Genomic DNA, 23,175 nt, shown 5'->3' with positions numbered 1-23,175 from the left:
TTTTTTACCTCCCAGCACGGCAGGCACTGCCTCTGCTGTTCAGCAGCGTTTCTGTCTTCACTGGGATGGTAGCCAAGTCGTCAGAATACAGCTCATCAGATAACTGTCTCATTAAACACGAGACTGTTGTTCTTGTAAATTGAGGTCAGACTTGGGCTAAGAGATGCCAAATGCAGTTTTAAAGTTAGATACTGAGACTGTGTCTGAACTAGTAGATTAAACACGTCTGAGGCTGTTTGATGGTGCTGCTGGGGCAGATCGGTGCAGAACAACTCGCATCCACCCTGTTAACCACAGCAGGGTGGCCACATGCAAACAGCCTTTTGGGAATGCTCCCTTGCCCTTGCTAAGTCCCAGATTGTGCCCAGGACTTGTCTGGGAAAGAATTAGTTGGTCCAAGCCCAAACCATGCTAGTGCCTCTTCTATTTAATAGTAGAGGTGATTTGGGGTTTGTGCCTGGGAGCAGTGCTTGGTACCATTTTCAAATCATTCCTGTGAGAAATGCCCCCTTTTACTGCGAGACAGGGACGAGACGTGTCCGGGATGTATCTCTGCCTGGCAGTTCTCAGATACTGCCCGGGGACATCGGAGACGGATAAACACGAGGCAGCAGGACTGACCGCAAGTGGCGGGTTGTTAGTGTAAGACTACGAAAAGGCTGTCTGTCTAATCAAAAGAGGATGTGTCTGCTCCCAGCTGAGCTCAGGAAGATGATGATTTCTCAAAAGCTACGGTCATGTGTGGCCATGTGAACAGCATGATCTGCAGTCCAGAATTAGCTGGGGTAAGATGTGGTCAGGAGCATCGTGCAGTCAGGCAGGGACCCCCGGGGCAGGGGAGGCTGGAGGTGTGTGTCCCCTTTCTTGTCCCACTGGTTTCAGGAGAGCAAAATTCATGAATTCCCCTGGTTGAGTCAAATCCTGTTCTTGGCTTTGCAGGGCAGGGAAGGAGCGGAAGAAGGCGGATAGGTATGCCCTGGACTGCCAGGAGAGAGCCTACTGGCTTGTGAACCGGACTCCTGTAAGTAGAGGGTGTCGGTGTGTGGCTTTAGTGCCTCGGTGGTGCCCTCCCTGCGGCCACCTGGGGCAAACTACTGCACGTGAAGGGCATGGCTGAGGGCATGGCCTCAGGCTGTGCACCCTGTTGCTTCTCGTCAGGGAAGGGGTCAGCCCAGGCCTGCCCCAAGTCCACACCTTTCTCCTTGGTTCCTCTCCAAGGTGCAAGGGAGGGAGGTCTGGCTGCAGCACCCCGTGCTCGGAGGGGAGCGTTCCCAGATTTGGGGGGCAGAGCTCCCCTGGGGCACTGCTGGTGGGGAGCTGATGGCAGTGGAGCCCTGTGGGGCGCGAGGGCCTCCTCATGCATTTGTGTGAACCACAGTCTTTAAAACAAATGATTTACAAAGCTATTGCTGTTTCTTGTTCATAACAGCCCGGCATGCTAGACGTCCTCGAGTATGGATTAAACCGCGTAACAGATCCCAATGAAAAGAAGGTAAATCAGGTGAGACAGGGTTTGTTTGGTTTTTTTTTTCCACACCTACTGAATTTTATTAGGAGGACCCAGACAGTGTCCCTGGGATTGTTGATTTTTGGGCACTGCAGGCTGAGCGAGTCAGCTCAGCTGTCACAAGCCAAACAGGCCAGAGGTTGAAGCTGCCTCATTGTCCAGTGGGGTGGGGCCCTCAAAATAGGCTTTGGCAGCTTCTTTTGGCTTGACAATCCTTTGTCAGCTTTCTTGCCACACCAGTTAGTGTGAGTGCTTAGCTACAGGACATGTTTTCTTTGGTGGTGAAACTGAACTAAGGAATCCTCTATTTCCAGATGCTCGTTGCTGCCTTTTTATTAGTGTTGAAGGAACTGTGTGGGGTCTAAAGGATCAGAGGAAAGATCCAGGTTTAAAATAAAATTACATAATACCTCCAAAAGGGTAAGGTGTGGCAAGAACATTGTGTGGTGGGTAGGAAACACAAAATGTTGCCTGAAAATGCATATTGTATAGCTAGACTATCAAGAAATGGAATTAATGCTGAGGCTGTGGAGGCTGTAACCGGGTGGGAACTGGTTCAGAGTCCACAACAGGACATATGCAGTCAGTGGATGAGGAGCTGGAGCTGCTCTTCTCTTTCTCCTTCAGTACTTTTAAGTGATCCTGTATTTGTGCACTTAACGGTGTTCATTTGGAATTGAAGTCAAAGCATCTCTCGGCAATTACATGCAAATGTTACTGCGATCAGACTCACTGTATTCCCACAACTTCTCACTTTTGTAACAGCCTTTAAACATCTCAACAGCCAGAGGCAGGATAATTGCTTTGGCCAACTGTGTTCTGTTGCTATAGAGACTGAAAATGAGCAAAATGTAGGGTTGGGGTGTATTTTATTTTTTCTTGCTCTCAGTAGCAGCTGCTTAGAGCCTTTTAAGAAAAAAGGAGTGGTGGAAAGGGAGAGGGATGGAAAAGAGGAGTAAGCCAACTTGTCGCCCACATTTTTACAGCTGACATGGAAGGAGATTTTAGGTTTGCAAACGGTCTGAAAGCCCATAGCCAGCTGCCAGCTGCTTGGTAGTGCAGAGGAAGCGAGCTGAGGGATCTCTGTTCAGTTCCCACCCTGGACGTGAGAGAGGTGGTTGTTTCCCTCCATCAGCGGAGACTCCAAGGAGAGCCTGAGCCAAAGGACACCAGCTTTGGGGTGACTTCACTGCCTTTGTCCTTTAAGCTGGTCTCTGAGCTGTGCCTTCTCTCTGGAGGCTGAGCTTAGGAGGGAAGGTTCTTGCTCCTCTTTTTGCTTTTGAAAGAGCGATTGACAATACACGAGCCAGCCGAAAGCCCACATAGAGCCACGTTTGGACTAGCAGCTTTTTTTTTGTATTTCTGCAGGCTGCTCTCACAAACACCTGTGGCTCAACAGCCTTTGGTGAGCAGAAGGGATGACCCAAGCTCTGCTGGTAAATGCTGAGCTGGGCTGTGTTTTGTTGGCCGTATCTCATCCCTGCTGAAGGCAGTGCAGAGTTTTATTGATGTTTTCTGTGGTCCCAGCCTCTGGCTCTGACATAGGTGAAGTGATGAGAGCAGAATATGAGCGCATGAATCCAGCGCCCATTTATTTGATTTTTGTCTCTGTTCCTGCTCAATCTAGCTTCACTTTGTTGGCCAATTGGTTGTCTTTTATCTTGACAGCTGAGCAAGAAAGTATTCCTGGTGACAATTAATTTCTGACATCCGAATGACTTCTTTGATGCTGATATTGGCATGAACATCTCTCACTTGCCCCAGACCCTTTGGTGGGCTGTTCCCTCCTTAACTGAGTCCTCTGGGGATAAACAGCTGCTCAGCCAAACATCGAACTCCTTTGAAGGGGACTTTTATTACTGACCCATGGGCATCCCTCCCGGTTATAATGAGTTAGGAGCTGTAGCTGGGCAGGAGGAGTAAGGCAGAAGTAGCCATCCATTGAACAGCTAATTAAGGGATGCTTTAGCCTTTTGTTACCCAGGTCTCAGGCTAGTGATGGAGACTCACTGCTTAGAGAGTTACCAGGCAACTGCCAGAGCCCGCTGACTCACCTGCAGGGACACACTCAGCTTTTGTCGCCTTCTGTAACCAGAGAGTCTTTCTGAAAGATGCTTTAGCTTAGCCAGAAATCATCGTGCTAGATTCAGGAGCTACTGAATGAAATGCCCTGGCTTGTTGTACACAACAAATCAGCCACAGGTCATCGTAGTCATTGCTGGCCTTTCATTTCTTAAGTCTCTGTCGGTTTGGCTGCCTGATAAACACGTAACTTGTGCTGCATCCGTCACATCTTTTGAAACAGAGTCAGAAGCAAATAAGATAGGGGAAAACTGGCAATTTGAACAAAACTGGGCATATGGACTGTTACAGATCTGGCTTCCAGATGCTGGGCTGGAAGCACCAACAGTGGAGATGCATGCTGAGATGGTCTTATGCTGGACTCAGAGTTTGCCTCTGGCGTGCAGGGCTCCAGCTGGCTGTGCGCAGGGAAAGGCTCACGTCTGCACCCGAGAAGAGGTGTTGGTGTGTGCGGAGCAGAGCTGTGTGCGTGCCAGAGTGCTGTTTGCCACTGCGATGTCAGAGAGGCCGTGCCCACAGGTGTTTTGCTCTGGCTGCAGGACGGTGAGCTCTGGAGGGAGGCTGAGCTGTGCTGGCACCGCGCCGTGCTCGAGGGCTGGTGCTCTGAGCAGGATCCCCAGGGTTGTCCTCGCAGCTTGTCGAGCAGCAGACAGGGAGCACTGCGGCTTTCGGGGCAGAGTGCGGGTGTGATTTGCAGTGCCCTGGCCCAAAATGAGCTCTGGATGACAGTGGCCCTGCTTGTTCTTCAAACTCCATCTGGGCACACACACACAAGCTGTTGTCCAGCTGTTTATGGCCTCTGTGACCACTGAATGGTGGCCAGAGGAGCGAAAACATAATGACCGTTATCTCCACTATGTGGTGAGGAAGACTCACACTGAGAGCAGAGGTCTGTGCGAATGGTTAGCTGGAAATTAGACGGCCCAGCTCTTGCAGGAGCTCGTGGCTTCAGCCGTGTGGATCGGCTCCAGACACAGGGCTCTTGAGCAGGTCCCGGCTGGCTCCCAGCTGAGCTCTGCAGCCGCTGCCTGTGTGCATGGGGAGCGCTCGGCTGGTGGCAGTGGGCTGTGACGAGGCTGCGCAGGGTGTCCCAGTGCTGCTGTGTGTCTCGGGGAGGAGGATGTTTAACAGCACACAGCGCTGGCCTGAGACACACTGAGGTCTTTCACTAATTGCCATTTTGATTTGAAGCCTGCAGGGCTGGGAAGCTTATCCGCAGTAATTGCGATAAGTCATTCGTTAAGGGCATTGCAAAATTAATCTCATTATAAGAAATGACTGTCTTGTTCCAAATATTATTTGCTTCCAAACGAGGGAGGGTGGGTGAGTGGTACAGGGCACTTTGGCATTGCTGCTGTCAGTAGCAGGGGGTAAGGCTGGGTAAGATGGTGGGGACAACTGCCAGCGCTCAACAGGACACAGAGAGTATTCAGGGTCCCTTGTTCCAGCAGCGAGGCTGGAAACTGGTCATGGGAGCACTGTGGGAGAAAGGGAAATAAAATGATGTTCAGCTCTGGGGTGAAATAGCTGAGATCCTTCCCAGTTACTGTGGGTTTGAGAACTGGAAAGGGCTGAGCACAGCCAGCACCTGCAGCGCTCAGGAGGGTGTTCAGTGCTGGGCTCCTCTTTGGTTCTGCTGCAGGGCAGCGTGTGCCACCACGCAGTGATGCTCAGCCCTTCTCATACCATAGCCCTCTTCTCTGTGCAAGCCTTGGCAAATCCCCTCCCACCCTACAGCCCCCCTGGTTTTCCCAGGACCAGCTGTCCGGAGGGCTGACCTACACACTCAGACTGTGACAGGAGGGGATCCTTCATGTAGGATGCACTTGGAAAAAAATAAAATCTTTCCTTGTTTGCAGACATGGCATTAGCTTTGATTTTTACTCACCCACATATAATTTGTCTGTTGTGATGGCATTTTAATTCATGCCTTTCTTGCTCTATGTAACGTTTAACTTCCTGTGTTCTTTTTCTCTTTCCCACCAGCTGTTTGTCTCGTGTGTGTGTGGTGTGCTGTCTGCCTCTAAGACCCCTGTAGAAGAGAACACAACTTTACTACCACGTGAGCTGCCTTCAAGCTGCTCTGCCAGCATCCACCTCTCCTTGTCCCACTGCACCAGACCTGTCCCAGGCACCCACTTGTCAAAACAGAGGAAGAAATGAGGGGCCTTTTAAAACCATCTAATGATTTGAATGTGTTGATTTTCTTAAAGTAAATGCCCTAGCCACACTTCAGTTCCATCAAATGGAACAGTTCAGCTGGCACTTGTAAATCTGATGGGGCCTGGTTTGTATCTCGGGTTCCCCAAGGAGATCGTGAACTCCTATTGTGCAGGAAATAGCTGGCCTGAAACAGAAACAAAGTTCCCTGAAGAGGACACTTCTAGGACAGTAAATGCAGTGAATTTCTCTGCACAAGCAGCTGATTTTTTTTTTTTTCCCCTTCCATTTCTACAGTCTATCTGAAACAATGATGACACTGTAGAAATAGATGGAAGAATTGGTGTCTGCATGGAAGCTGGCCTGGCATCAGGGGTGCAGCTAAGAGCAGAGAAGGATGAAAAGCTGTTCCTTAGTCCATGTGTCCTCCATCATTTATAAGATGCCCCAGGAGGATTTCAATCAGCGAGGAAGGCTGTACAGCCCTGTGCCCAATGATCCTGTTGTCCAAGAGCTTTTTCTCCCCCTTGATGTGTCAGCCCATCCTGCCTCGCACGCAGTTCCTTGTGTGTGGCCAGCAGAGCATCGCTGCTGTGCAGCTACTGTTTGCTTTCCTGTTTGTCCCCACTAGCTGATATGCACGGCAGTCATTCAGAGCTGGTCGTGGTATTTCCAGCAGAAGCTTTCTCCCCGTGCAGTGCCACAGGGAGGGTTTCTGTCAGTACCATGCTGGCCAGGCGAGGTTTGTGTTAGGATCAGATGGGCTGGCTTCGGGGTAGTGCTGTACAGATTGGCTGATCTGCTGCGTATCTGGCTCCTGCTGCTGAAATGGTGAGTGTGCCCTCACAAAACCAACCAAGCTTCACCAAAATATGCGTATTTTTCTTCCATACAGAGAACAGTTTCTCCCTCTTGAGCAGGCCTAGTGATGGTGGGTAAAATGCAAAACCAGATCTGCACCAGTGTCCCCACGATGGTCCCCTGGGAGAGCGTCTTGGCTTCCCCAAAGTAGTGGCAGCTCAGGGTGCAGGTTCTTCTGGGAGAAGCAGGCTGCAGGTGGCATTCAGTATGGGATGCTTCATCCCTCATCGCTCACAAACTGCGCTCTGCAGACCCATGTCTGCCACGGGGTTAGTTCGATAGGATAATTCTGGGCTGCAGATTAGTGGTGTGACTTTTGTTGGCTAAAATGGGAGGTGCAGAACTGAAACCCTCTAAAGGCTTGCTGGGGGCATCCCTGGCTTGGCCTGTCTTTCCTTCTCCCTCAAGTTTATTTCACACTAACTGTGCTTCAAAGGAAGCTGTGTGAATAAACACCCTGCAGTTAAGTTCTTGCCTCCGATTGCTTGCTCATTTGTGGATGACATGTAACATAGACTGAGTTATTCAAATCACAACGTAAGCACCCTTTGCACAGCAGATACTGCTTCTGAGGCTTTTAATTGTGGTGTTTATATTTTGCAATGTGTTGGTTCCTGTCTCCTTTAGCTAATATTGAATGATCTAATCTGTGTCTCGTAAATGAATCTATTTTAGCTCCATTAGAACAACCCCTTAATTGAAGGCATACAGGCAGCCTGTGATGGAAGAAGCAATGCTAAACAGTAAATACAGCTAATGGAACGATTTACGGTGTGTGGATGCTCTTAGCTTTGATGATACCCTGATTAGCTGAGCTGCTGTGTTTGATTTTAATTGTAATGAGAATTAATTGGAGAGCACTGCACAACGGCAGCCCTGCAACGGTGTTTTCATGTCTCAAAAAAAGATGAGTGAAACACCCACCCCGGTTTAATGTGTTTTGTTTTTTTATTTTACAGAAAAAAACTATAGCTGTTTACAGGAGAGAGGTAAGTGGTCCTTCCCTCACTTGTAGGTGTTTATCCTGTATGTATCACTTACATCAGTGTTGATGGGGGCTCCAAGCCCCCTTTGCAGGGGATGAATAGTTTTAAAAATGCCTGGGTTTGGCTGGCAGAGTCTCTGCCTCATGGAGCTTTCAGGAGCTTTCCTGCCTCTGCACCTCCCACTGCAGGCAGCCAGCTCCTCTCCCAGTGACGGGAAGGCTCAAGCAAGGACAGACACCAGGGCTAAAATCAAATAGATCAAAATTAGTGGTGGGGAAATCATAGGAGATACATCCAGTGGCGCCAGTGCAGAGACAGCCAAGGATCAATGATAATTACATGCTAAATCATCCAGAGCATTTGTAGGTGCCTAGAATGGTGGCTGTTATCCAATTTTTATATAGCATGGGGAGTGCTTTTTAATTACTTGCACATTGCAAAATGCTCTTCTGACGTTTGCAATAAGCTCAGTGAAAACAGCCATTTTACTAAGACAGTTCAGGGATTCTCTGATTCCTTGGACATCCAGTAATGAGGGAAGAAGCAGCCCGTGTTGTAGTTAGCCTCACTACCTGACAGAGGGCACGTTTGAGGTTCAGATAGAGACGGCCTTGTCTTCACGTCTCCATGCTCCTAACCGTGGACTTGTCTGATCCCTCTCAGATCATGTACTATCAGCAGGCCATCATGAAGACCAGAGTGAAATCTTCTGTCTCTCTCGAAGGGTAAGTCCTGATTTCCTTCTGTCCACACGTTAATTAGTCTTCAGCACTTATCTCCTAATGAGATGATGAAGCTATCTGTTCTGGCAGCTGGTGAGTCAGTCAGGGGAATCGATGCGGTGGCCACACGCAGTGTTTGTGCTAATTGGGCTGTGTGTTGCCTGGGCCAGGAGGCACAAGGCAGAGGAGGGATCAGAGCCCCAGCCGTGAAGAAGAGGGTTCCCTGGAGCTAAGGAGAGCTTTGCTGTCTGTCTGCAGAGCAGCACCAGCCTGCCGGTTGAGATTCCCTCCGAAATCAAGAGATGTTCAGACTGATCAGGGCTGGATTATGGCACTTGGGACCCAGCACAGCTCTGGAAAAGCAGCTGTGTGGAGGCTGCCTTGCGAGGATGCAGCAGCGTGTCTGTCCTGTGCCTGTTCCTGTGCGGGATCAATAACCAAGTGGAGACAGAGTGACCCTCCTGTCCCCTGGTCCCCAGCCTGCTGGGCTGGATTCAGCCCCAGCACGTGTTCGTGCTCGTATGGTGATGCTCACCAGAAGGCAGCAGGGCTGGGGAAGTCTCTGATTATTCTGTATTGTGAAGGAACACGCCCCTCTCCATGAATGTCCAAGCAATTAGCAATTCCACTTCACAGTGGGAGTGTTTCCTGATCAGATTCTTGATGAAGCCAATTACGTGCAAAGCTCCTAGTCCTAGCATTAGCCGTTAGTGTGTTTGCCACAGGCGTTTCTTACCTGGAACCTTATGTGCTGGCCAGTTGCCTGGAGGTGCAGTCCATACCCCCAGTCTGTTTTACATAGTCATTGCCACCCGGAGATTCCTATCAAGTCTAAAATAAACAAGGTGCTCAGGCCTGTTCCCTGGGAGAAGGCAGTCGTGGATGGATGAAATGGGAGGAGGAGTCTGGGAAGCAGTACTGTCTTCTGAGAACCAGAACTCGCAAGGTACCAGCAGTTCTGCTCATTTCATCTGTCACTGACTCCCAGGTCACTTAAAACTCTCTCCTGCCTTAGTTTTCCAAACTCTGAGCTGGACCTGGGGACACCTGGCTGCCTTCCAGGTATTTTGTGGTGCTTAAGTGATTGGCAGTGGAGCTTTTCACTCAGTTCTAGTCCTCTGATGGGATAATGCCTATCACCTAGATCAAAAAATCCTCAGGAAATTTGGATCTCCATCTCAGCTGCAGAATTGGGTCCAAATCAAATCATTATTGATGAGTATATGAACAGCAACTAGATAGTGTGCATGCGTCAGAGCATTGCATTGATTTAGGAGGAGCTGCAAAGCACTAATCATTAAAAGGACAGAGCAACGTTACCTGAGTTGACAGGTTTAGATTTGTAGCTTGATTAGAATATATGGATTGGAGTGAATTATGCAGGTGCTGGAATGCCTTGGCATTTCCAGTGAGAAGATAGGATCGAGCCCTTCTGTGCCAAACCTGTGGTATGCTTTGTGCAGTAGCATTCTATAATTGCAGGATCTATGCCAAGGTGCCTGTTAGCAATGGGTCCTTGGACAGTGCACTCCCAGCTTTGAGCACATGAAAGCAGTTTGGCCTGGAAGGAATTTTAAATGCAGAAACCAGATGATTTTTTTCAAGAATGAAAAAGGGAGGAGAAAGCTAAAATTCCAGGACATTAGTGAAATCGGTTGTAATTACAAGTCTGGCCAACTTAGAAGGTAGGAGAAGTGTTTGTCTCTATTCTAGCAGGAACCAGACATTTTTGCTTTGTGCCAAGCCCTCAGAGCCATTTGCAGAGGCATGAGCCGTGCGGTAGGTGAGCGGAGGAGAGGAGAAGCCGGGATGTGCCCTCAGCATTCCCTCACCTCTCCTGGAGCTCCCGGGGCTCTCCCACACCCTGTGGGAAGGCTGTGGAGAACCCACCCTGAGTGAACACAGCGCTTGCTTTCCCCTTCTCTGGCACTTCCCTCTCTGTAGCGCGTGGCACAGAACGGCGCAGGATCAGGCCTTTGCCAGTTGGCTGGAGAAGGAGACAGAAGACATTTGGGGGCTTAGTCCCACTTCCTTGAAGAGGCAAAAGGAGGTGATGGAAGAAGGTCTGGTATCTCCCAGCACTTGAGCTGGCAAAATCGCTGCTTTGAAAGACAACCAGAAGATTACTGCTTGGGAAATGGAAAAGATTAACTGAGCTAATGAATCAATTTTTCTAGTAAGGCAGGGCCACGTTCCAGGTCCCTGTGCTGGTAGGGCTGCACCTCTGAAGATACCTATAGCCTGTGCAACCATTTATTTGATTGTAATAGGAGTGGTTGCAATTCTGCCTGCAAATTAATAGTTTGATCTTGTTGGATTTACTTGCAGGCTGGTGAAGTACTCTGAGCAGTTCCTCTCCAACGATCCTATCCTGTCTGGATGTCTCCCCAGCAACCCCTGGATAACAGATGACCCTGACTTCTGGGATCTGAATGCAAAACTGTATGTATTTACAGTCTCTTGCCAGCTTGTGGTTTACACTGACGTTTATGGTGATAGAAATCAGAAAAGGGAACCATTGATTTTGTTATGATAGCTGGTCTCTGATCATGAGCAGGGAAGTGTTCCCTTTCTGACACAGCTTGGCCATGCTAAAGAAACTGTCCCTTGGGAATACTCCATGCTGAACTTCCGGCATAATCTTCCTCAAGCAGAGCCTTCCTTAACGTTACAGAAATTCCTAAACTGATGATGGGAGTATGCACTCAACCCCTGCTGAACGGGCCCAGTCTTCCCCTTGGATGAGTGAAGTCCACTTTTACCAGCACAGGAATGGAATATGACCAGTTACACTCAGATAAAGCACTTGGTTTAGCGCTAACTTCGCTAAATTAGGCGCTGCGAATGGTGTAACAATTCAGGGTTCAACTACTGGCCCTTGGTCTTTGCACAAACCACAGGCTGCTTTCTTAGGAGAGAGTTTGGGTTGAAGGCACAAACTGTCAGTCCATCTCTTCTCTGAGGTTTCCCTTGCTTCTCCATTCAGATAGTATTTGCTAATTATACAGTGACATCTCTGGGCTTGAAGCATACAACATATTACTGGTTCTCATCTGAGACCAGCAATCCTGTTAGAGTGATAATATCCCATTAGACAGCCCCAAAGGATGCCTTCAGAGAACGCTTTTATAAGAAGCAAAGCTCTGGGCAACAACCAGTGCCTCCTCCAAAACGGAGCTGAGTCAAACCTCCGGCAAAGCTGGGCTGTCACTGTGAGAGCAGTATAAATCCCAGATAAATCCTCATCCCACTGTGTACCAAGTTGTTTAATTACGGCTTACTTAGTGGGCTGACTTTAGGAGCTCATTACAGCATTCTGGAAAACGGAGAGTGCTGAGAAGTCTCTTGGCATTCCGGCAAAGGGCATTTTGGTTTTAATTAATCTGCCAATTAGATGGGCCACATGAAGCTGGCAGTGCTGTTTGTTTTCAACCTGTGCAGGGTGGAAGTCCCCACCAGAATGCGTGTGGAGCGATGGGCCTTCAATTTCAATGAGCTGATACGGGACCCGAAAGGTCGGCAGAACTTCCAGCTCTTCCTGAGGAAGGAGTTCAGCGGTGGGTCTGCTGTGTCTCGGGCTTTGTCCCTGCCTAGGCCGCACAGCAGGTGCTGGGAGCTGGGAGGATGACAAAGTCACAAAGTAAAAGCAGTAGAAGTGACTCTGGAGGCAGTGGCTGTGTAGCCAGAGCGTGCAATACCATCTAGTGGCCCAGGACACAAAATACAGGCCAGGGCAGTCCCTGTGCGGGGGGGGGCAGCTCCCAGGCAAGCTGGATTCACAAGCTGGCTGGATTCACAAGCTCACAGAATTACAGAATCATCAAGGTTGGGAAAGACCTTGAAGCTCCTCCAGTCCAACCATTAACCTCACACTGACCGTTCCCAACTCCACAAGATCCCTCAGCGCTGGGTCAACCCGACTCTTCAACCCCTCCAGGGATGGGGACTCCCCCCCTGCCCTGGGCAGCCCATTCCAACGCCCAACAACCCCTTCTGGACAGAAATACTTCCTAATAGCCAGGTGTAATATGCAGATATTACAGGTGTCAGCAAGTAGAGAGCAGGGGAAGGCTGTTTTCCTCCTTCAGCCTCAAAGAGATTTTCCAGGTGGCTGTAAGAATTGGAGAGACTGAATTGGGGCCAACGTGTATTGAGTCAAACAAATTCAGTTTAGGATTTAATAAGTGGGATTGCATATCCCTCAGTCTTGCTCTCTGCTGACTGTGTCCTTGTTACGCAGGAGAGAATCTGAGTTTCTGGGAAGCCTGCGAGGATCTCAAGTATGGAGACCAGTCCAAGGTCAAAGAAAAAGCAGAAGAAATTTACAAGTGAGTGTGATAATTTTACATTCTTAAACTCTTTGTACATCACCTTCCACAAATTGTCATTCTTGAAATGGTTTATTCCCCAGCCTTTTCTTTGTAACTGTCATCAAATGTAGCTGTCCTATGTCCCCGTGTAGGAAAGGAGCTTTTGAAGATGAAAACATAAGTATTGTTTTGTTGTATAGTTACTTTTCCTTTCTGTTCTCCACTATTACATTTAAGTCTTAGCATGTAATTTAAATAGAGGTGTGGAATAGTAAAGATCTTGGGGCTGCCACAAGGAGAGTGGAAAGACCCTTTCTGCTTCCAGTGGGCTAAAATTTGGTTTATATCGTGTGCTAACAGTGCAAGAGGAAGTGACTGCATGTTGTGCTGTTGAAGAGGAGATTGACTGGCCAGGATCAGGACAGCAAATTGTAGTGAGGAGCTGAAGGGACTTTTCCTTTCATGCATAGACAGAGGGATCTCTGGGAATTCTCCAGCTGTTAATGGCACTGTTGATTCCTCCTCCTTGCAGGCTTTTCCTGGCTCCAGGAGCAAGGCGCTGGATTAACATTGATGGCACAACAATGGGCATCACGGTCAAAGGCCTCCAGCACCCTCATCGTTATGTTTTAGATGCTGCTCAGACCCACATTTACATGCTGATGAAAAAGGTTTGTTATTTGTTTCCAAAGCCTTAGGGGGATTCCAGTTCTTTGGGCCTTTCCATGCTTTTGTGTGCTATCAGCTGTCACTTTCAAGTGACCTTTGTTTGAAAATCCCTCAAATTTCCTGACTTAAGCAAGCCCTGGTTCAAGTCTTTGTATTTTGCTGCTTCTTCTTCCCTCTAAGGCAGCCATGTCCCCAAGGAGGTGGGAGTCAAGTGTCTGCTGGAAGTCCTACTTTCTAATACCAGCTTGGTCACCAGCTTATTCAGAGCTTGAACAAATCTTTTAGCTTTACTCAGTACCACTCAGTGCCACATCAGGTATCCCTGTGGTGGGATGCTTGTATCCAGCTGGATTTCAGCAGTGGATGGGAAAGGGAGTAGTAATTGTGATACAACTGCGTGAGTTTTGTACCAAGAGCATAACCAGACATGGCCCGTCTTAGGTTTGAGTGACTTTTTTCACACATTTTTCTGCAGTTTTGTGGATGGGCACCCTTTTTTAGGCCTGACTGATGCAGCAGACTGCAGGCTGATGTCAGCATGCAGTATGTCATGGCTTTCATTAGATCAGGGTGACCACAAATAACCTGTAACTCCTCCTTGTGAGCGGTACAAAATGCACTTAGCAGGAAGGAGCATTGTGGAACAGAGCAGCAGCTAATGCACACTGACACTGAAAGCAGCACAACTATACTGATTTTTGCCAGTTGTTGAAAAGTTCGGCTCCTGAAACATGAGCACTTCACCCTGCAACGACTGTGAGACACCACTGGCCTGGGCTAAGCTCAGTTCAGACCTTTTAGTCTGCATCTTACCTGGGAAGCTTGACTGTGAGATGGAAGTCCTGGGAATTTTACACCAAGATGAAAGGCTATTGGTTTAAATAGCTACATTTGCCTGAAAGATGCAAAGTCCCTTGGGCTGCTGGGGGAGATTATCTGGTTCCCAGCCGCTGTGGCTCCTGAGCAGCTGTATTTGGTGGTGATTTTAATAAGGGTGTTTGCAGCCCATAACTACCAGTTTCTCTTTTTTTTCTCCTAGTAGGACTCCTATGGCCGCTATTTAAAGTCTCCAGTATACAAGGAAATGCTGGCCAAGGCTGTTGTGCCACAAGAGACTGTCAAAAAAAGGCAAGTGAAACTGGATGTAATTGTGGGTTTTGTTTTTCTTGTTGTAGCAAGGGTAGAAAAAGCTTGAGTTGCAGCAAAATTACTATGATTTAGATGTTCACTTAATTAAATAAAATTTTTCGCTAAAAAGATGCTTTGCTTTGAGACTGATTATGCTGTTTATTTATGAGCCTTTTGGAAGTGGCTTGTGTGCAGTCAGAATTGACTTGATGATTGCTCGGCTGCCTCGTCTGTTGGGTCTGTTTGGAAAGGCTGTGATTGTTGAATTGATCATGGCTCCTTTCCTGGAAGGAGAGAGCACAGTCTACTGGGCAGGGGAAACCTCCCGCCTCCAAAACACTGGCTGCCACTGCAGGGTCCTCCCTGGGGTCTGCTCAGCTCTGCCCAGACAAAGCCACTTAACCCCTGCGAGGTGAAGGTGACAGCAGCTGCAGCAGAACAAAGAGCATCTTACTTGCAGGTGGCTGCTGGCACGAGGTTGGTGGCCTTAGAAGAGGCAGGCTTTTTCCTGAAATGGCTTTTTCCCAGCCAAGATGAAGGTTGTGTAGTGAATTTAGGCCGTTTGAACTGCAGTTGCTTCTTAAAGCTGAGCATGCGGTGTCAGAGCCAGACTGGGTGGTGCTTCTTTCTCTGTTCCTCTTCCACTCCTCAACCTAGCAAGCAAGAAAGAGGAATCATGGACTTTCACACTATTGTTTCATGTAAAGCCTATTTTCAAGTCAGTGGAAAAAACCCTCCTGCTGACTTGCTTAGTGTTGGGTTAGTTTTTCCCTGAGCTACACATCACAAGATCACTGGCAGATGCTGGTTGACCCCTGGTGACTACCTTCGTGTTTGTCGGTGCCCGTTCTGGAGACACAATACCCAGCATCCTGCTTAAACTGGAGAGCTAGTACCTCATCCAGAGGTGGCTTAACACTTGGTTCCGCTGCTGCTGGTCATGGCTTTGCTGACGCAGGTAGCAGGTGTTTTCTGGGGGTATCACAGACACTAGAAGCACCCGTGCTGGTCCCTGTCGATCTTACTGAGGGCACTAGAAAACATTCCGCTGATGGCAGTTGTTTGGGTTCACACTGAGTGTTAGTTACGTGCAAATGCTTACAAGAAAAGGAGCAATGTCCTGGCCATCTCCTGGCTCTGGGGTCCCTCACAAGGACCAGGAACAGGGCTGACTTTACCCTTCTAGCAGTTCGAGATGTGTGACACTGAGTCATCGAGTCCTGCTTTAAACCACCTCATCTGTGTTTGTGCTTCCTTCTTGTTGTGCGGGTGACAGTGGCATGTCCATCTCTGTGTCTGAGCTTGCCCTCCTGGTAAGTTTGCTTACCAGGGGGGAATTTTTGGTGCCCTTCTACGTTTCAGTAATGCCCTGCTTCTTCCTCTCACTCTCTGCCCAGCTCCACTTTCCTGTTTGGCCGCCGTCAGCTCCGCTCCAGCCCCAGCCCCATCATCCTGAGGCAGCAGGAGGAAGAGGCCAAAGCCAGAGAAGCCGCTGCGACCGTGGACATCACACAGGTCATGAGCAAGCTGGATCGCAGGAGCCAGCTCAAGAAAGAACCTCCCAAATAGGCTCCGAGCCCCGCAGGGAAAAGACAAGCCGAGGCTGCGTTGAGCTTCGTCTCCCCTTCCTGAAGATGTCAGTGCTGCTTTAGGTTTCCCCGGCCGGCTCTGCCAGCAGCCCGCATCCTGCATGTTGCCATGGCTGCTGCAGCAGCAGATGTCACTCCCCAGGCATGGGAGTGCTGCTGGAGCCAGGCCGCTGGCTGTGCCGGGCTCGGGGTGCAGGGCCCCGCCTCCCTCCCTGCACACCCCGGAGCCGGGGAATGCCTTCTGGCTTCCCCGAGCCCCCTCCCGAGGTTGGGCAGCCTCTCCCTGCCTCTTCCTCCAGGAGGTGGGATGGCACAAGGCAGAGTAAAGCTCTGCAGTCCCAGTCCTTTGGGTTCAAATCAGCCTTCCTCGGAGCAGAGGTGGGTGACCCCGCAGGCAGCAGGGCGAGGTGGCCCTCAGAGCGCGCTCGTCCTCTTGGGGGGGTGTGCACCCTCCCAAGGGGCGCATCCTGGGCACCCCCTGGGAGGAGCACACCCCTCACTTCGAGCATCCTGCACCTCCTAGCCAGCGCAGCGGAGCCACAGGCAGAAGAGCGGGGTACACTTCTTGTGAGGGTGGTAGGATGAGTGTTTCTAAAGGTTTAGTTTGAATTTTAACGCCACTCCCGATTCCCTCCGGCACGTTGGAGATGCTCAGCAGAGAGCTCTGCTCTCCCCTGAGACTCCCCCACACGATGAGCTGGGTGTGCAGGTGTACAGAGCCTGCAGGAGGGCTTGAGAGATGCAGCCATGGCTTTGTGTTTCTTTTATCAAATCCTTCCTACCTCTTGTCTTGTCTTTTTCCTGCTCTTCTATTTTCTGTCGTTAAAAAAAAGAAAACCACGGACAGGAGGTAGTTCCAGTTGTCACTGGCTTGTAGCCCAGAGGCAAGGAAGAACCAGGGTAGAGGTGTTAAGAGCTAGTTTTAACTTTAAGTAGTGGATTTTTTTTTTTTTTTCATTTGCTCTGTTTCTTTTGCTCTTTAGAATGAGGCAACCTAAAATACTACCTTAGTGCTAAAGAGCTCAGGGAGATTCCAGGCTTTGCTGGGAAACCCCAGCGTGTCTGGACAAGGCTGATGATTACCAGAAGTGGGAACATTCCTGGAAAGCCTAGTAAAGGGAATTGGAAGGGCAGAAAAAGCTTCCCTGTTTTTTAAGGGAGGCAGAAGGGACCACATGGGAAGTGCTGAGTTCCGGGAAGCTTCTTCACTCCGGTTTGTATTGTTGTTCCATTTGTACTACTGGTCTGATTTTACAGGAAATGGGAGATGGAGGAAGCTGGATGTCAGTGGGAGCCCTCGGGTACAGGGTGCAGGCAGACCAGCGCCGTGCAAACAGGGTGATAGTCAGGCGGTAGTTGGGTCCCCAACAGCTTTGAAGAGCGATTCTTGCCCTGCCTGTGGGTGTTATCAGAGGCAGAATCGGGGCTACACAGTCTGATCTGATATCTCTGCAGAACTGGCCTCCGCCGCTTTGCAGCTGAGCTGGGGAGATTTTCCTGACCTCCGTTAACCCAACAGTGATAAACCTGCTTAGAGGAATTGAAACCAAGTTGTGTGAGCCCTTTGCTCTGATGTCAGGGTCTGCTTGCTAAGTCTCTGCTCTTACTCCCAGTGGAAGCAATGGCAAATTTTGCAGTGCTGTAAGGGTGAGCAGGCTCAAACTGTAATTTTTTTTTAAATTCTGCTTCAAACCACAAAGTTCTTTAAGTCAGGTACTGAGCACTGTCAACCTACCTTGACATAAGAGCACTGACAGATGCTCAAGAACTTGGCAGGGTTGGTCCGAAGTTACTTGGATATGATGAGCTCCACCGTCTCTTCAGAGTTTGTATAACATGGTGCATGTTGGGATTGCCAGTATGTAGTAACATGTGGAAGATCAAGTCAGGGTATAAATAATAAATAACAAATCTGTGTGTTCCAGTCAGTCCCTCTGATTCTACTTCTATTCTGTCTGCAGCTTTGCTTTTTATGTTCTCTCTATCCATTCCTTTCTCTGATTTTTCATCATCTCAGCTTTGCATTGCTGTCCCCCTGACATGGGTTAAAGCTGCATGCTCTGGAGTCGCTGTGCTTGTGAAACACCAGTCCTACACTTGCAGGCAGAAGCTGGCTCTGTTCTGCTTATAGGCAGAATAAGCTGGCATGACCCAGCCCCTGCTCCTCGGCCCCTGCTGTTTGGTCCCTGAAGAGGAAGGTCGCTTGGTACAAAGTGTGACCACGGTACAAGCTGAACTTCACTTTGTGCCAGCCAAGAAATTGTTTGTTTCCATTGGAAATCAGAGCCATATGCTGTTTCAGTTCTTGGCCATCGCTTCCATGCATTCATCTGTCTAATAAAAATAAATGTAGAAAATGAAAAAAGAACCGAGTTCATCCTTCTCTGTCTTGTCTCAGTGTGCTCATCCTTCACCGTGTCATCTCTCTGCCGTGCATGCCTGCGTTTTCTGTTTGTGCCTCTGCTCTCAGCACTTTGGACACTGAAGCTGCATTTCATTGCTGGGAGTGAGTCCTTGGGAAACGGGGGGGCGGACCCCAGCATGCAGCATGTCCTCTGCTGATGAATCTGTACTTGGGCTTGTCCTGAGGGCTGAATTAGCTGAGCTGGAGACTTCACAGCACCAGCCAGGGACACTGGGGGCTTCAGCACAAGATGTGGCTTCTTGTATTACCAGTCGTCAGGGTTTGGAGCTCACTCTTCTCTTTCTCAGCCGCCGCAGCAGCCAGCACATCGGTGCTCTGGGTGTGACATGGTTACGCCGTTCATAACCGAGCTCACATTCTCGGGATAACAGACTGCTCCGTGCCTGGAGCTAATCGTTGTAAGGAATGAGACGAGCTGGTGTCTCCTACAGCACCGCAGCGGGTGTGGGGCCGGAGCTGTCAGCACCCGCTGAGGCTGGTAGCGATGGCCCCGCTGCTTTCCTTGGGCAAATTGCGACACCTCCGCTCTCCCGCTGCGGGAGGGCAGTGAAGGGGACAGAGCTGCAGGAGAGGGGGGCACAGTCCCAGGCTTGCCTCCCAGCTGAGCTCTGCCTCTCCCGGCAGCACCGGCAGCACCCAGCCCTTCTCCTCCAAAGGAGAACAAGGCTGGGGAGACCAGCCACCGGTGTGCCCTCTCCCCAGGCCTGACCCAGCCTCTCTCCTTTTCCTCCCCACAGCCATGCTGCCGGGCCCCTCGCCTGGGTGTCTACGCTGGCACCGGCACCCCGCCATCGCTGCCCGTTGGCCCTGGCAGCCTGGCCCCTGGCCCCCCGGCTCTGCCCCGCAGCCCCTCGCCCACCAGCGTGGCCCCAGACAGCACCAAGAGGGAGCGGGAGCGCGAGGGGGCTGGCCCTGGCCCCTTCCCCTCCAGCAGCGGGAGGTCCCGGGCGGCCGCCCTCTCCTTGGGCCGCTTCCTGAAGAAGGGCTGCTGGACCTCGCCCATCTTCGCCACGCTCTCACCCAAGCGCCCGGCCGTGCCCCACGGGAAGGTGCAGCCGCTGGGTGAGGGGGAGCGGCGGCTCCGGCCGGACGCCAAGGCCGTGAGCAGGTAAGCACCGCGCAGACGCCCTCGTGAGGGGCTCGCCCCCGGCACCATTTCGGTTTGTGATCAGCCAGAGGTTGGAACAGTATCAGCTGCGCCCATGAAAGCGGGTCTTGTGCTTTGTATCCCAGTCAGCCATCGCCGGGTCCCCGCCACGGCTCCCTGCTGGGGGCTGCCTGTGATGGCGGCTGCCAGGAGCGGGCACTGGCTCCGCTTCTCCCCGGTGTCGGGCAAGAAAATGGAGGTGCTGCACCTTCCCGCTGGCCCCAGGGAGCATCTGGGGATGTGGGCTCTCCTCCCTCCTGGGTACAGCGGGCACTGCCTGTGCCCTGCAGCCCTGTCACCCTTTGCCCCATGTCCCCGAGCCTCCACGCGCTGGAGCAGGCCGGAGGAGGCGGCGGCCCCCTTGCACGAGACAGCCCCAGCTCAGCGTGAAGATACGTTTGCGTTTGCCCCCACGTCAAGCGGCTTCATGGGCCGTGGAGCCCTGCGGCCCTGTGTATCTTAGCAGTTGTTGTGTGTCCGATTCAGTTATTTTGGTGGCTTTGGAGACAAGCTGGAGGCCTTTGCACCAGCAAAGATGGTGAGACATTCCCATGCTGGGGTAGGGACCCTGTATACCCCCAAGAATTCTCCCTGCGAGGCTGGGCGATGCTGCGAGCCCGGCTGATGGCTGCCTTTCCTACAATTGCATCTAAAAACCACCACTGGTATAAAAGCGCCCCTTCCCCTTGGCTCCTTGCACTTGTTTTCTGTATTGGATGTGTTTTCTGATGAGAAAAGGGCAAGAGGCTGTGCCGGTGGTTCCCCTCTGCTGCGCTTACACCTCCTGTTCATGGTACAAGGCCCCCAGGTTTTACTTTTGATCCCTGAATTTGGAAAACTGCTTGTATCTTTGTGTTTGTTCTCAAGCGTTAGTTCAAGTTTGGTTTAATGATTTGAAAGTCAGAGGAGACCCAGAGGTAACAAGGGAGGAGAATTCTTGAGGGAGAGTTATGAAATGTTCGTTATTCCGGAGCAGGATGTGTAAGATTGGGGATTTTTTGCCTGGAGAGGCTGTCACTGTTGAAACCAAATCCTGGCCATGTCCCTCACTAAGAGCAACCTGTCCTCAACCTCTTTTAATCCACCTCTGCTGCTGACCAAGTGGATGAGTCTGCATTATAAATTCAAGAGCACAAGTCTGAGGGCTCCTTCTCCACCTGGCTCTGCTCTCTGGCTGTGTCGGAGCTGTGTCACACAGCAGTTTTGCTTCAAAGGGGTGGGAGTGCACATTTCCTTCGTTTTCCATCTCTGCAGGCTTGTGCCACGGAGTTTTGCTTTGGGATTTGGGGTTTGAACAGTGGAAAACTCAAAGCCAGACTCCGTACTGCGTGTTTGCTGTCTCAGAGAGCACATCAAAAAGTGCCGCGTGCGTGATGAGTTTTTATTTCACAACACAGCTTCTTCCAAATAAAAATGGATGCTCCTTTGGAGAGCCGAATCTACCCTATAGACTCTGAGGAGGGAGAGGACAACTGCCACCAAGCTTGTAAGGACTCTGCGAAGGAGGTGATCTGTCCTTGGGAGAAGCCCACGGAAGAGGGGCGAGCTGGGTAACGAACAGCCCAGACACGGACGCTCTCTTTCCAGGCCCGAGACCCCAGGGTTCGCCACGTGTAGTTCAGTGTTCGGGCCGTGCTGTTGAAGAGGTGCATTAGAGCCATCCTGCAGCATCAAGGAAGCTCAGACTACCCAGCTATGAGTAATGGACCCTGGGGTACCCCTCTGTTTGCAATTCAAGAATTTGAAGCATTTCTGGACTGGTTTTCTTTCCTTTTTTTGGTATGTTCAGATCTAATCATTAGAAACTCCTTGATAAATGAGCCTCATTTCTTGCCTTATAGCAGATGGAGAATTTATGTGTGTGTGTATATATATATATATATATATATCCTGGGAAATGGTGTCTTATCTGAATTACTCGCTTGGCCATGAGGTGTCAGCACACTGTACACAGCACAGCTGGAGCAGAGCCTGCAGGCGATTTTCAGAGTGGGACTCAGACTTCAGTGCCAAGATTGGGGCATGTTTGTGTCCCCAGCTTGGGTCCACCTCTTACTATTAATAACAATTATTAATTTTAAAGCAAGTTCATTAAGAGACAGCTGATTGCTAGGGGAAATAACGAAACCCCTCATGAGAAGCTGTGTACTGTATGGCATAGCATCATTCCTTAATCCAAACCAAAAATGATCCCAAAGAGCAAGCAGTGCAGAAGAGCAAAGGCTCCAGAGCGCTGCTGCATTAACTCCAGTTTCCCTTTTGTGGCCTCTCAGTGCTGTGGTGGGTTTTGAAACCGTGTCATGAACAACAACAACACCTGGGAAGACCCAAAACAAAGTCATGTTGGTGTTCTGGGTGTCTCCAAACTTAGGTTGATGCATTGCCACAGTCTTTAACTGTGTTGTTCTCAAGAGTGTTAGAACGTTGCTCTCCTTATGTCATGTCAGTGCTTGGAGATGTTTTTTTTTGTTCAAGTGTGGAGGGGTTTCCTAGACGTGTGTCATGTGAGTCATTATTCTGTAATTTGGCCATGTGGCCTGTGACCTCTGATGTTGCCGTTCTGTACTTTCTAATTGTAAATGGAGCTTTGCCTGTGTGGCTGACGTGGTTCGTGATGCTGACTTCTACTGTGGGATTTAAAGTCTCTCCTCACACACGGTCAGTGGTCCCCATTTCCTCCAGGTCTGGGATGACACTTTTAATCACAGGGCAGTTTAGGAAAATCAAGAGTCTGTTTCTGTTTCCAAACGCTCTTTCCCAGGGGAGCAGAAAGATGCAGTGGCCCAAAGCAAAGGTCGAGCAGGAGGGTGCTGCCCCACGCTGCCCATGGTGCTTCTCTTGTACCGGTGCGTGTTTGCTCTTGCTGGCTTTGCTTTGTCGGGAGGATCTGGTTCTGCTGTGACAGTCACTAGCGATGGCCATCTATTACTTACGAGAGACAAATGTGGTGTCTTTTGCGATTGTTTTTGTTAATATTGTTACTGAGCGGCTCCTGACGGGACACCGGTAATGTGCAATCCAGGAAACACAACAGGAAGACATTGTGATGTGTAAGAGTTAATAATATTATGTTTAATATTATGTACATATTATAAGAGCTATTCTACATTTAATATGTCTCTCATTGGCTTGGGGTTCCTCCTGTGCACCTCCTTGCCTTCCACTCCAGAAGCAAACAGCGGCCGCAGATCACAGAATCACAGACTCATTCAGGTTGGAAAAGCCCCTTGGGATCATCGAGTCCAACCATCAGCCCGACTCTACAAAGTTCTCCCCCACCCCACATCCCCAACATCTCATCTAAACGACCCTTAAACACATCCAGGGATGGGGACTCCACCCCCTCCCTGGGCAGCCTATTCCACTCTCCCACCACTCTTTCTGTGACACATTTTTTCCTGCTGTCCAGATGACGCACGCCTTGTCCCAGTTTCAGAAGCTGATGAATACGTGCAATCTCCATGATGAACTTGGGCACTACTCTTCTTTATTACGTGCTTAGCAAGAGTAACGTAACTGGTGCTATGTAATACCCAGCTACCATGAGAACCTCTCTGTAGTGGTGTACAGTTCGCTGGCCACAGAGAAG

At 50.1% G+C, this 23,175-nt stretch overlaps 2 protein-coding genes across 3 annotated transcripts in view; both read left to right on the top strand.

Annotated features, from left to right (window-relative positions):
• The window catches only part of LOC141932787 (regulator of G-protein signaling 9-like), a 31,207-nt gene extending 12,821 nt beyond the window's left edge, over nt 1-18,386 (top strand). Inside the window, exons 8-17 of one of the 2 annotated variants that reach the window (XM_074846884.1) lie at nt 940-1,021; nt 1,430-1,492; nt 7,570-7,599; nt 8,260-8,321; nt 10,647-10,760; nt 11,760-11,875; nt 12,559-12,646; nt 13,161-13,299; nt 14,340-14,425; nt 15,823-18,386. In XM_074846884.1, coding sequence (XP_074702985.1) covers nt 940-1,021; nt 1,430-1,492; nt 7,570-7,599; nt 8,260-8,321; nt 10,647-10,760; nt 11,760-11,875; nt 12,559-12,646; nt 13,161-13,299; nt 14,340-14,425; nt 15,823-15,994 — 952 coding nt within the window. In that variant the 3' untranslated portion in view covers nt 15,995-18,386. Of the gene's footprint in view, nt 1-939; nt 1,022-1,429; nt 1,502-7,569; nt 7,600-8,259; nt 8,322-10,646; nt 10,761-11,759; nt 11,876-12,558; nt 12,647-13,160; nt 13,300-14,339; nt 14,426-15,822 lie in introns of both variants that reach the window. The other variant, XM_074846883.1, reaches the window with a different exon arrangement.
• A 176-nt stretch (nt 18,387-18,562) lies between these two features.
• Nucleotides 18,563-22,679, top strand: LOC141932999 (uncharacterized). Its single transcript, XM_074847246.1, has 4 exons — nt 18,563-18,758; nt 18,843-18,917; nt 19,064-19,547; nt 20,984-22,679. Exons 1-4 carry the CDS (start codon nt 18,563-18,565, stop codon nt 21,138-21,140), a joined length of 912 nt encoding a protein of 303 aa, XP_074703347.1. The 3' UTR covers nt 21,141-22,679.
• The last annotated feature ends 496 nt before the right edge of the window (nt 22,680-23,175 follow it).

The sequence above is a fragment of the Strix aluco genome, chromosome 21 (assembly GCF_031877795.1).
Source record: "Strix aluco isolate bStrAlu1 chromosome 21, bStrAlu1.hap1, whole genome shotgun sequence".
Classification (NCBI taxonomy): domain Eukaryota; kingdom Metazoa; phylum Chordata; class Aves; order Strigiformes; family Strigidae; genus Strix; species Strix aluco.
This window is presented reverse-complemented; position numbering and strand designations above follow the sequence as displayed.